Source organism: Grampus griseus (genome assembly GCF_964374135.1).
Source record: "Grampus griseus genome assembly, chromosome: 18".
NCBI classification, from domain to species: Eukaryota; Metazoa; Chordata; class Mammalia; order Artiodactyla; family Delphinidae; genus Grampus; species Grampus griseus.
The window spans coordinates 28,696,582-28,710,872 of record NC_139012.1 but is presented as its reverse complement, the minus strand read 5'-3'; the positions used below and the strand labels follow the sequence as shown (position 1 = coordinate 28,710,872).

The 14,291-nt window shown below is 36.5% G+C and overlaps 1 protein-coding gene across 2 annotated transcripts in view; it reads right to left on the bottom strand.

The window, feature by feature from the left end:
• Window positions 1-14,291, bottom strand: part of MYCBP2 (MYC binding protein 2) — a gene marked incomplete at its 5' end in the record, with an annotated part of 273,021 nt that overhangs the window by 38,898 nt on the left and 219,832 nt on the right. For both annotated transcript variants that reach the window (XM_082675380.1, XM_082675381.1), the window contains 5 exons: window positions 203-360; window positions 2,424-2,591; window positions 4,570-4,814; window positions 5,813-5,982; window positions 6,958-8,601. In XM_082675380.1, coding sequence (XP_082531506.1) covers window positions 203-360; window positions 2,424-2,591; window positions 4,570-4,814; window positions 5,813-5,982; window positions 6,958-8,601 — 2,385 coding nt within the window. The remainder of the gene's footprint in view (window positions 1-202; window positions 361-2,423; window positions 2,592-4,569; window positions 4,815-5,812; window positions 5,983-6,957; window positions 8,602-14,291) is intronic.

The window sequence follows — 14,291 nt, the reverse complement described above, 5'->3', positions numbered from 1 at the left end:
AGCGACTAGGCCTGTAAACCATGGCCGCTGAGTCTGCGCATCCGGAGCCTGTGCTCCGCAACAGGAGAGGCCACAACAGTGAGAGGCCCGCGTACCGCAAAAATAAATAAATAAATAAAATAAATTTAAAAAAATAGATTTTAAAAAATATCTACAAATAAAACCATTTGGATCACTCAACCTTTTTTTATTTTATACTTACCAGTGTCTCCACTGTTAACTCTTCTTCTAGGAATGGCTTTAACTCGTGCAGGTAAAATGGAGTGTTGTTTATCATATTCAGAAGCAACAACTGAGTATGATCTTTGGAAGACAGTTCTCTTGGCAAGATCAGTATCAGTTATGGGACTGGTTTCCAAACTGCAGATAGAACAGATGACAGATAAAAACTCAAGAGAAAAAGTGAATGACGTGACAACTATATTTATTTAGTTTTTAACAGTGTAGTCAAATACGGGAACCCGTGTTTCATGTGGAAGAATACAAATTCAAAGCCAACTTGACAATCCCTCTCTAAATCACAATTTGATCTTTCCAAATGTAGCCACATTTTGACTGATTTCAGAACTGCATCTTAAAATTTTAGTTTTCTTAAATCTACTTTGCATTTCAAATGAAAAAGAAGAAAAGGCTTCAAATGTTCTAAGCTCCTTTCAGAATCAAAAGCACCGTGGTGGAAGACGTGTGTCATGATATTCAGGAAAATCAGGCAGATATATTCATAACAGCACTGAATAGAAAGAAAATGGATATGTACATACAGAGACCTAATAAAATGGAAAGTGAAAGGACGCAATTTTCCTTTGGCGCTGACTGTTCTATGAGGTTTCTCATTCTTTGGGGGAGCTGCCCAAAGCCCTATCCAGAGCATGGCTGCACCAAAGTGTACTGAGAGGTGACAAACTGAATTCCAGTGTCAGTTATATTACACTTACATCCATATGAGAACTCAATGGTTTTCATGCGGGCTTTAGGAAACCAACAACTTTCTATTTACTATAGCAGCATTAAAAAACACTTGAAAAAGTATTAAGATGGTTATATAATTTCCTTTATTGAGACATTTTATAAAAAAGAGAAATACCTTTCTTTAATTTCTAAGGCAAATTTATAAACTATTCTTTTCATGTATTCTTTTCTCTGTCACCTCATTCCATATTGGGCTATTTTCGCTCTCACCCTGAGTTCTAGAATTGTTTCTTTTCCATCATTAAAGCCAGGTTTAAAATCCTATGTCCCTCAGTAAAGCTTATATACTTTCTAGTAAGTGGCTAACGCCCTGGCCATTTTCTTTCCTCACTGCTGAAGTGTGTGCACATTCTTGTTTGAACAGATGATAAATGTTGCACATAACTAACTGGGGTAAAGGTGCCTGGATGTCAGTTTCCGCTGTTTGGCTCCAGAATGACCAGAATATAGGGATATGTTAATTTAATTCACTTTCTATATGGTGTTACTATAAAGCACAAGACATCTTTTCTGCTTTTAGAGGAAGTTTTATCTATCAATGTAAAAAATTGTTGTACAACCTAAAAAATAATGACTTGTTCTTATAAAATTGATCAAGCTTGTGAAGAAACTGAAGCAACACAAGAAAACCCAAAGGTTTCCTTTCTACTGACGTCGTGTTCACAGTTACTCATGCCTGAACTCTTGATTCTGTCCTAAACTGATCCTTTTCATTATCCAGTCACTCAACAAGTCACACTGATTTTTCCTCCAAAATATTTCCTTTACCCATCTGTCTTTAACAACCATTGCCAACACAATCCGGTTCCACACACACAGCTGAAATCTTTGATTGAAATGTTCAGCTTCTCAGTTGACAACTGTGAGACTATTTCTGCATTTGTACCACGTCTTTCCTCCTCTAAAAACTCTCAGTGGTACCCTGCTTCCTTCTGCATTATATATATATATATATATATATATATATATATATATATATATATATATATATATATGCTTCTCTTCAGTTTTCAAGAAGCCCTTTACTCTGATACTATAAGGGGGTAGGGTGGGGCCGGTGGGGGGAGCAGTGCAAGTAATAATCCAAGAAGCTCAAGATCTACTTTCAGTGCTACTTCTCCCATGAAACCTTCTCTAAGTACTGCCTCAAAGTGATCTTTCTCTAGTCTGATTTACTACAGCATTAAATGATATAATACACAATGGAAATGGAATTCTTTATTACTTCACTAGTTGATCTTTTCTCTCCAACTGCATCTGCCTCTGCTGTCAAGGACCTTACCTGATTCATGAATGCATGCTTTTTCTTACTGCTCTAACAGTTAGCAGAGTTGACACAACTTCCTTCCCGAGATGGAGGTATGTATGAAAGAACTTCTAGAGCATTCTCTTCTAGCTTACAGTCTTTCTTCCACCAAACACTGGACTCAACAGAAAGACAATAACTCAAATACCTGGGTGGCATGGACTTCATGTTGCTCTCTGGCTCTTCAAATACATTAGGACTCGCATCAGGAGTTACTGATATGTACGGGGCAGGTACAGATGTTGAACGCAGGTATCTCATCTCATCCTGGAATAGGTTGTCATCTTGATAACCCACAAAATTTTCATGATGATGCCTGCATTAAATTAAACCCAACAACTTAAAAAGTATGATGGCAATACAGATAACTTTCTATTTTTAATCTCCTTCATAAAAGTAAAAGCAACTCATTAAGTCTGTAACTGAGGATTAAAGTATTAAAAGAGTTGTAGATGTAAGCCAAAGGAGATAAAAGTCTGATAATTTCACACATAGATATTCCTGGTACCATAAACATTTCAAATCCAAAATTGAATTTATTTTCTTTGCTTTTTAGAACTTTCCCATCTTCTAGCTTTAGTGAGTGATCCCACCAGCTATCCAGGTGCCTTACACTGAAGTATCTCGGTGTCACAGCAGGCTCAGCCCTCGACCACGACCAGTTACTTAGGCCTGTGGATACCAGGTTCCCTCTCACTACTCCCCTTCTTGTTCCCCATCATCACTGCCTTGCTTCAGGCTCATGACATTTCTTGCATGGACCACTAAAGCACAGGCGGTGACCGTTTTTTTTTTTTTTAAGAGTGAAATTTGAAAAAGATTAGATATATGAAATGTTCCATGGGCTAATGGGATATCTATTCCCCATAGGGCTAAAAATATAAAATCCATAATTAGAGTATGCCAGCATTTTTTACATGTTTTACCATTTGATTCTATCCTTTTCAAACTGGAACAGAGAGGTACTAGCCTAAGTACAGTAAACAGGTGACTGAAGCTGAAGGCTTGCTGTACTCGGCATTCCTGATGATTTCCTCCGCAGTCCCAAATGTACTTAGTCTCACATTTTCATTTTTGTTTCCCACTCGTTTTATTGAATAATAAGTACAAAAACAAACAAACTACATAACTCTGCTTCTCAAAATGGAACTGTTGGTTAGTAAGCCACGGCAGCAGGCAATTTCTAGAAATCTTCATTTGTCAGCTGATGAAAAAAATCTGAATTTGGCCTATGAAAGGCTGTTTTAGAGTATCAGTGTACAATGCATGAACATATGGGTTGCACCAGCAAAGCCCAATATAGGAAAAACAGTACACTGTTAACAGGCTTTTCTCCATCTTCACTTATGCCCTTTGATCCAGTTTCCACATTAGCAGCGAGTGATCTTCCAACTGCAAACCAGTTCACGCATTTCCCTGTTTAAAATTCTTCTTTATCCACTGTTTCCTCTGTGGGATAAAATCCAACCTTAGCATGGGCTACAGAGCCACGCATTACCTGGTCTTGGGAAACAACACTTCATATATTTCTCCTGGTAACCAATACTTTAATAAGCCTGTATTCCTTAAATGGGTAATGCTATTTCATTTGTGTCCTCACATATGTGGTTTATGTCAGGAATTGCTTTCCTCTCATTTCCTGCTTGATTGATTCCTAGTTATCCTTCAAGACTGCTAAAATGTCAGATCCTCTGGGAAACCTTTCCTTATTTCCTTGGCAAGATTCATGTACTCTCTACCTTTTATGTTATGACAGTATTCTATACACACTTCTATCATAAGTACTCCTCACGTAACATTTTAAATGTTTCCTTTACATATCTGTCTCCACCAGAGTGTGAACACACGAAGTCAGGATTTTATTATATTCATCTTAGTGTAACACAAAGCTGGTACTCAGCTAACCAACATTTAAACGCTAACAGAATTAATAATTTGAAAAATGAAAGATTTTGGATAGCAAATATCGGTTTATTTCCATTTTAGCATTTCCCACTATTAACACACTGACGTCTGCCTACCAAAGAGTAAAAGATAGCTGAAGTCTTACTAAGACATACTGTGTATTAATAATAATACAAATCAACATAGTATTTACATATTTTTTCAAATACCTACTAAAGTTTATACCTCTACCAGTCATATTTCTGAGTTAAGGCAACTCAGAAAATAAATTCCTGGAGGTCACTTTACTGTATACAATATGTACTGTAGTGTGGAAATTCAGGGCATGATATTAAACAGTAGCTGTTAATCCAAAGTCATTTAAAAAAACAACAGCCGAGTGATATTACCTAGCTAATGTCTGCAGGTAGAGACAAGGCATTTTAACCGGAAGATCCTCAGAAATGCCCTCTTTCACGCTGGGAAGTTGAGACTGGAATGGCTTTGTAGGATGGTAACACAGAATGCTTGGTTCGGCCGCGCTGCTCAGGGACAGCAGGAAGAGGGCGTTAGCTTTAATCACTTGGTGAGCTTCCATAGTGGGCAAGGCACGAGGCGTCTTGACTTGCATTGGCTTCCTCCTAGACTGTTTGACCTGGAAAGGAAATTTGTACGGATCTTTTCCTACTTATACTCAAATTTTAAATTTCTTAACCTAAATGTTTCGAGTTTCCAATAAAAATTATTCAACACTGTAGAACTGCTTTAAAATCATAATAGTGATTCCCAAAAACAACATTCACTTCATGCTTCTCCTGAACTTATTAAAACTAATTTATATCAAATGCAAACTACATTTTTCTCTTTCCTTGGGAAAGTTAAAAAACCTAAGTAGTAAAATCTAAATGTAGTTATCTAAATAAAAGAGTAAATAGGGGCTTCCCTGGTGGCACAGTGGTTGAGAGTCCGCCTGCCGATGCAGGGGACACGCGTTCGTGCCCCGGTCTGCGAAGATCCCACATGCCGCGGAGCAGCTGGGCCCATGAGCCATGGCCGCTGAGCCTGCGCGTCCAGAGCCTGTGCTCCGCAACGGGAGAGGCCACAGCAGTGAGAGGCCCGCATACCGCAAAAAAATAAAAATAAATAAAAATAAAGAGTAAATAATCTGTGTGTGCGTGCATGTGTGTGTATATTTGGCAAATATTTTTAGCTAGGTGTGTCACTAGTGTGAATGATCCTGACTTTCCAGAGTCCTCAACGTAATTAAGGGTTAAGAAAAAGAGAGAGGAGATAAAGAGTAGAAAAAGAAAAGGAAAAAGAGAAAGTTAAGAGAGATAAAGGTGAAGAGGGAAACCTATATACATGTGTAGAATAGCAGACAAATTAATAATACAAAATTACGCAGTAAACATCTGTCAATAAGGTACGTATGCTACAGGAGAGTTGTTTTTGTGTTATCCCAAGATATAATTTGTTTTTGTAATTAAAAACAGCTGACCTGGTACATAAATTAAATTTATATATTATTCCTGTTATGAAGGCTGATCTTTAATATCAATTATGTGGAGTTGTCTGATAATATGATCATAAAAAGAGACTTTTATAAGGTTTATCCTTATCACTAACAGCACAGCCAGAACAAAATAAAAATACCTTCTCCCTTGCAGCAGCCTGTTTTTCACGGAGGTATTTTTCTCTACAGCGATCACACACCAGGTACCACGTGCTTCCCCCTATGCCACCATCACCACAGTTACCAGCCCATCCTCCACAAAAATGCCCAATGCTATTGTAACCTTGTCCACCAGCATACCGGCCACAACCTTGAAGTAAGAACATAAATAAAAATTTAACACTTTAAGTGTCCTTAATAGTTTGCTCTTTGTCACCTGTACATAAATGATGGCTTTTCCTTCTCAAAGTAAGCAAAATACTGAAGCAAATATCTAACCGCCACCTGGGCTGTTAATTATATCAGCAAAATTGCAGGTGTAACCAAAAGTAATCAAGTAAATGATGCCTAAAATACTGACGATACTCTATACAGGCAGATGAGAAGAACTGTTAAGATATGGGTACATTTAGATTTATTTAAGTATGCTAAAAAAACTGGAGAAGACAGGTATTAGGTATAAAACACTCTGTGAGAATAATATATTTTACAAATCATGTATTTTACAAAAGGTTGCAGCGTAATATGTAGGAAGAGAAAAACATTTACCCAAATCCATAGTAAGTGAATTTTGGAATATTAATTGTTACAGAAATCGTTACATTTACCTAAAACATAAAACTGTCTTCTGATGAAACAGTTAATATCTCTTCCACAGGAAGCCCAAAGAAATCAGTATAATCTAATTGAATTTGCAATTCTGGACAGGAAAACAATACAATCAAAGGAGACCTAATGTTGCAATCTTTCCTGTGTGTATGGACATGTCCTTATTTCTATTGTGTGAATGGACACATCCTTATTTCTATTGCGTGAGACACCTTAACAGCATCCCTTGGGTAACACATAAAATATTTAAAAAGTTAACAATATCTTAGAATGTGATACATTAAAATGAAATAGTACTAGACTGCCTTACCACCATACTATTAGATTTCTTTACCTATTTTTCATGAACCCTATACTGTATTGATAAAGCACTTTAAAAATTACATTTTAAGACACTATAAATTCTGGGCAAACGTTTCCCTGTACTTTAACATAATTCATGGAACCGCTTAAGCCAAAGTGACCTAATTTGGTTTTCTACACAAAGTACTTACATATATTCAATAACATCACTTACCTGGGTGAGCCTGTCTCATGTGGTATGTCACTGGGTATGGATGTGACTCTCCACAGAGCTCACAGATGGTGTCTTTCTCTGGTCCTCCTACCGCCAGCTGGGCCATTTCACCAAACAAATTACCTCTGGGCCGAACTTCTGTCTTTTCCTTTTTCTTTTTTTCTTTTTTGGCCTTTTTGTTCTCTTTCTCACACTCTTTCTTTTTAAGGACTGCACAAGAACCAGGACTTGGAAAAATCATATTCTGGGAAGCTGCTTTGATAGTAGCCAAAGAGATGTCTTCCCAAAAAGCCACTAAATGTTGCAGAGTCAGGGGAAGAGGAGACTTAGACTTCATTGGGTGATGCATGGACATTTCAAAAGTGGCCTCGGTTTTCCCGTCTTCACATTTTTCATGCAGAGGAGGTTCCTTAAGCATAGACAATACCTTATTTTTGTTGATACTACCCATTTTAGATATATCTGGTCCATGAGGTGCAATATTAAACATATTCAGTGCAGATGATATTTCTAATGAGTGTCTATTTTTTAATTTGGTTTCCTTTTCTTCTGAAGGCTGCTGGCTGCTTAAACTGCTTCTTATAGGAGCATGTTCTTTGGAAAGTTCAGGATTAAATTTTAAGAAAGAAGAACAAGCCATTGCATCGTGTACTATGCCTTCGTGCCACAGGAAAGAGGCAAAGACGGCTCTGGCACACTCAGCCACGGAAGGGGACATGGCTTGCTTGGCTGGCTCTAAAGGTTTGGATCCATCTCCTTTGAAGAGGAAGCTGGATTTTTCCTTCTTGGGCCTGGTGTGCCTATTAGCACATTTCCGACTTGTTTTGGGGGATGCTCTCGTTTCCTGTTCATCTTTCAGTGGTGCTTTTCCTATGCTGAAATGAACTTTATTCGGACCTTCATCCACACTCTTAAGCTCACTGCTTTCATCACAGGTGCTGTCTGTTAGGCTATTCGTTTTTAAAGTACTTGAAGTGCAGACTTCAACCACCTCACTGTGGAGGTTTTCTTGTACCACGTGGGGAGAAGGAGCCCTATTTTCGGATCCAGGGGAGTCTTTAGAATCCTTTGGTACTGGTTTTGGTTTCGGTGATGTTGATCGTCCCCTTAATGGCTCTGTGAGGGGCATTTTCTTCTTGCGGAGGGTATCTGGATCAAGGGTGTAAGAGTCCGATTTGGAACGTTCCCGAGGAGGATCCAGTCTCGTCTTAACAGGAGCAGCGCTTTTCTGAGGTAGACTTTTATCGTGAGGCGAGGAGGAACGTGTAGAGCTAGCACTGGATGCGCCAGACCTGCTGGCTGGGAGGGTCTTTGGCTTAGGAGATGATGACCGAGAACCTGGTCCTGGGGATTCGGCTCTGAAGCTAGAAGACATCTTCCCATCAGATTTTAGTGTCTGCAAGGTGTTATGGTTGGGGGATAATGACCTACTGTGAGAATCTGACCTCAACTTTGCAGCGTCGGATTTCAACATGAGAGATTCACTAGCCGACAGCCCTTCCGTACCCCTCTGCTTCTTCTGGTCAGCGGTAGTCCGGCTCATACGTCCATCGGGTTTCAGTGTTCTGCTGTGTTTGGAGGACAGTTCTGATTTTCCTGATGTACAGACGGGTCTAGAAGATGTTGAGATAGTCCCTCGGTCACCTGTATGGTCCATTTCATAGTGAAACTTGTTAATATAATTATAACTTACTGATGATTTACACTAAACAATGAAATTAAAAACATAGCTAAAAAAATTTGTATTGCTTGTCACAGACAAAAGTACTTCAAGAATAAAGAAAAAAGGGGGAATTCTCGTCAAATTTCGATCACATCATTTTATAATTCTAATATTCTAATGTTTGGATTAGAATAATTTATAATTAATGTATGCATGCCCTAAAGCTATTATTTAATTACAGGTAATGCAGGCAGTCTGTTATCTGTAAAGAGGTTATGTTCTAAAAGCTTAGTTCATAAGTTTAGCTGGTTAGAACTCAGAGCTTGAAGAAGAAAAATGGTGGGATCCTCAGAATTAGAATTACAAGTCTGAATTCCGGGGCCTTTCAACAAGGAGTCAGGGGAATAACAGAAACAAAAAGGATAAAAAGAAAAATAATCTCGCTCTTTCCTAGGCAAAGCATTAGATGTTTCTACATGAGCACCACTTGTTTTTGGCATCCTGGCCCTCATTCAGTGTCTCTCCTTCCTACTACTTCATGCTTTCCTTTGAGGCATTAGAGTCAGGTCGTCTTTGCTGTCAATCCGTGGTACAACCTTCAAGATTATCTTTCCTCCCTAAAATCAAAACTTCTACCCTCAGTGCAAGTGATACTAGTTCATTGGTTAGGAGGAAAGTAACCTGATTGAAGTGATTCAAGTGACATGAAAAACTGAAAATCCATAAACCTTGCTAGAAGCATTTATATGTTTTGAAAAAGGATACTTAGTAAATTGAGATGACTCTGGTTACATTGTAGTTCTTTCTTTTTCCTTTTTACAGGGATATGAACAAATGTGGATAAAGTAGAAACGTGTTTTGCGGCTTGCTTGCAGTGTGTGTGTGTGCAGAGTCACAGCCTAGTTACCTATACGTCAAGAGAGCTTTGCCATGGCATCTGCCTCCTCACGGAAGGCCTGCAAGGGCTGGTATTTTTGCTCATTACTACACTCCACTGATGTAATGTCAAGAATGGGTCAGCATAGTAAGTGTTTTTGTTAAATGAGCAAACAAATTCCTATTTTCTTAGTTTCCTTCCCTTCTGCTACTCACAAATCTTCAGATTCTCTGAAAACTCACTTTTTACTTTTATGGCTCCCATGGCCACAGGGCAGAGGCGACAGTAGCCATTGTTGTGTGAGGGTCAGATTTTATAAACCAATGTACTGTATTTGGTAGAATCAAGCATCAGCTTAGTCCTGGCCACTAATTTGGAGTGACTGATGTCTGGAGCATTAGCTTTCGTTATTACTCTGACAGCTGGAAATGCCTTCATCATCACATTTATTTCATGAGCTGAACCATACATAATGCTGAATCTAGACAAATAAGCAGTAAATCTTTAATATTTGGCACCCCTCTCTATACAAGATTAATTCGTGAATTGAAAGAGGTTTGCTTTGTAATTAATGATGCACAATTCCTCATAAAGGAAATCTCCACTGTGACTGGCTAAACAATTGAATCTTCCAAATATCAGGTACACCACCTGTCATACGCTAGCAAAAATGTCTGTTATATAGAGAGGGCCAGAGAGTATGGGCAGCTGTATACCTTATCTCTATGCTTCAAGTACTGGTGAATATTTTTTTCAGATCTGTCAGTGGTGACAGCTGAATACCTGTTGGAGTCTAGGCACATAAATAATGCAAAATTATTTCTTCCCAAGATGTCAGATTACAATTAAATCCTGCTGAAAAAATTTACTTTTCCAAAATATATTTCATATATTTTTAAAAAACAAATACGTCAAGTTAGTTAAGTGTGGTAAACCCACATACTAACTAACTGATGTTCATCTTCTTCATTTGGGTTTCAAAAGTTTTGAGGCGTGCAGTAAGTATTACTAAAAATGGTCATGTGGCTGCTTTAAGTATCAATAAATATCAACACAATTTGTTAAAAAGCTTTAGATCGTAAAAACTTTCACATTCATCACTTAATTTTGTTTAACGTTTATCATATGTAAGTTTAAGCAATAATGGACACGTTTTAATCTCAAAAGTTTCTAAAGAAAAAATAATACAGGACAGGATAAAAATTTAGTACATTCAAACAGATTAGTAAAAATATTAAATATTAGGTATCATTAATAACCTGCATATTTTTATGCCAAAATTATAAATAAAAGGTTATATAATACCACCCTATAATATAATCATAATATAATACTCTACTGTAATATGATATGCCATAGTATATACTATATATCAGGTTACACAAGACTATATACTACAGAGATCAGGTTCTATAATTATACTACAATATTATATAGTATCACTGTCAACTGTACAAAAGAGAAATGTAAAACTGTTTTACTCATTTCTAGGAATACAAGATTTTAAATGTTTAATTAAACATTACACTAAGACAAAAATATGTGACTAGGTTATCTACAGTATTTTATAACATCAGAGCATATTTTAAAATCGTCTGGCATTTTATCAATTGTCAATAGTTTAAACATTTCTAAGTTTAAAGTATTAAAACTAAGCAGCTAAGAAAATACTACAAGGAAGACTCATGCCAGACAGGACAGCCCTGAAAAGGTAAGGTAAACTAAAGAATTTAATTATCAAACTGTTTCTCATAAAAAAACTAAAACAGGAAAATGATTTTTACATTACCTAACAGAAAAAATGAGTTGAAGACTAACCTGTCACATGAGATACTCTATTCTTACACATCACAATGTGCTTTACGGCTTACACATGTACCACCTCGCTCTGGTAATAATGGTGTTACAATTCCCCAAAGGCATTTAGTTCTACATACTTATTTTATTTAATATCTCATATAGGTTTGAAATTAAGCAAGAGTTCTATTTAACCTACATATAGTAAACAGGCATATCAATTAGGATAATCAATACAATACTGAACAGATACATCACAAATTACCCCAAAATATCAAGTTTTAAATAAAACTATAAACTTTAATCTTAAATGGAATGAGATGAAAATGACTGAGGTGAACTAAAACTTCTTTCTTGAAACCTCCTAGGTTTATTAAGAATGGCCCATCCGTGAAGGCACGCATACCCACCCTTCAGTTTGTGAGACAGAGATGAGAGAGCAGAGGCAGGCCCAGCTACACCATAATTTTTGTAAATGCGCTCACGAGAAGCAAGGTTGCGAGATGGAGATTCTACAGTGGAAAACATTGGCAAAGAAGCAGCACAGATTCAATGGAAAAAAAATTTAGCAGAGAACACAAGCAGAAACAAAGCATTTCAAATGGTATGCGCGACTACTAACTTATTCAAAAGTTTATATTCTGCTAAATTTTCCAGCAAGTTTATTATTTCTCTAAAATTAAAAACTGAATACCAAGGTCAAATTAATTAATTTAGACTAATAGCAACAGCGCCAAATGTGCTAGCCTAAAAGTTAAATAACATTCATAGCACTGATAAATCAAATTTGAGCATTTCTTTTCAGACTAATATTTCTTTAACTCAGTTTTCCTTAATTTGGTGCTCACTTACTTATAAATGAAAGTTTATAAGTAATTTTTTTTTGTAAATAGTGGGAGATAAAGAGATGTTACTTACAGTTTAACCTATTGTCACCTGTTTTTCTGTATGGACACATGACTATAATTTTTCCAGTATGTATCTCAGAATGGACCCAAGTTGACATTTATGGTCAACTACTTTTCTGAGTCCATCCTCAGTAAAAAATGTTAGTGCTAATCCCAATATTTGGTGTTTGTTTTGTCAATCTTATTACTGAGATATCAAATTCTGTTTATAGAAAGTCTCACAACACAAAGCAAAAAAGATTTACAAGTCACTGAAAATGTTAGACACATTAATGATTCACCATGCAGAAAATGAAGTACTTAAAATTAAAAAAAAATTATCTTTCTTCAAAAAATTAACAGAACCTTTAAAGTGGTCTTTCAAAAGCAGTATGCTAAAAAAAAAAATCTCTATCTAAATCTGAAAATAAATCCACTATTTAAAATTTTAACTCGTGGCAATGAAAATAAATGTAATCAAGTGAGCTGAAATAAATTCAGGTAATAAGGAGACAACTTTCTTAACATTACTGAAATTAAAAAAATGAATACAACACACAGTTTTCTCAAAACAGAAAAAGTAATAGTTGACTGATTCATTATTATGGCCAAGATTAAAGATGAACTATTCATAAAACCAAGAATCCTTCCATATAAGGTACTGAGTATGTATTATGTGTCAGACATTGTCCTAGGAATTGAGCATAAGATGATGAACAGAAATGAAGTCCCTACTCTTATGGAACTTATCTTCCAGTAAAAGGAGAGAGACAATGAACAAATACACCCTAGATGGAGCGGTGATAAACCTGAGAGTAACAAGCACGCAGATTTTGGGCAATACTCCATGCCTGGATAAGACAACTTAGGCAGCAAGGCCTAGAAGAGACCAAACCCCTGGGACAGTCCTAGGAATACAGAATAGACGAGGATGTAGAAAAGAGATTGGACATGAAGAGCTGAGGTAGGAGACATCCAGCAAGGCAAAGGAAGAAGGTGTTTCAAGGAAAAGAGAAAGATCAATCCTGTCAAACACTGCCAACAGAGCAAGTAAAATGAAATCTTAGAACTGACAGTTGAACTTAGCAAAACAAAAGTCAAAAACTGAATAGAGCAATTTCTGTGGATAAGGACAACTGCAAACACCCCTGTAGTTGGTTCAAGAGAGAATGGTAGGAGTGGATGGAGGGATGGAGACACATGCTAACAAGTCACGTTCCTCTAAGTTAAAGAAATGTTAAAATTTTAATATTTTTGAGCATTCTTCTTTTTAAAGTGGGTAAAACTCAAAGGCACCAGGAACTGCAAAATGAGGTCTTATGCTATTTCAATCTCATATAATACTTACTCTGCAACTCTCACTGAAAATGTCAGTTAGGAGAGTGCCAGCTTTTGATTGGAATTCAAGGCCGATTCAAACTGCCAATGTAAAGATACAGTCTCGTAGCTTGGTCACTAATATCTGTGAAGACTGGGTTTAGCAGGAGGACACAGGAGCAGGAAATCAGATACTATCTTAGTTAAAAGCACCCGTAACATAAATGTACAAAACTACATGGACACTTATTAGATAAGATGTTAGAGGTTTAAGGACAAACTCCTGGAAGAAGTTTTGAAGCCAAATCATCCTTGAAGTCTTTCCAACATGTTACAAAACTTAAAGAGACTGGATTCCTAGGTATGATTCAAAGTGAATAAGATGAAAGAAACATCTTTTGACAGTCTACAAAAGGTTACTGTTAAATGCCTAAGTACAGTAAGCTGTGATTTCACACAACACTTGTTCTAGACATTTAATTTTCACAAGCTCAAGTTTAAAATACTTTGAAATAGTTAACTTTTTAAAAGATTTATATCTTTCAATTTAAAAAGGGAAGTAATTCTTAAGAGATACTTTGCTATCTATGCACAGAAGAAAAAACTGATCAACTTTTAGACATCTGATGAAGATTAATCATGCTCCTTTTTACCTTGCTTTATAGATAAAACAATCATTAAATTAATGTCTGTAGAATTTTGATTTTTTTGTCATAGTATAGTTAACTAAGGAGAATAATGTTTAAAACAATATAAAAAGCTGGATTTTTTCCTCCAGTACTCATTTGAAGTC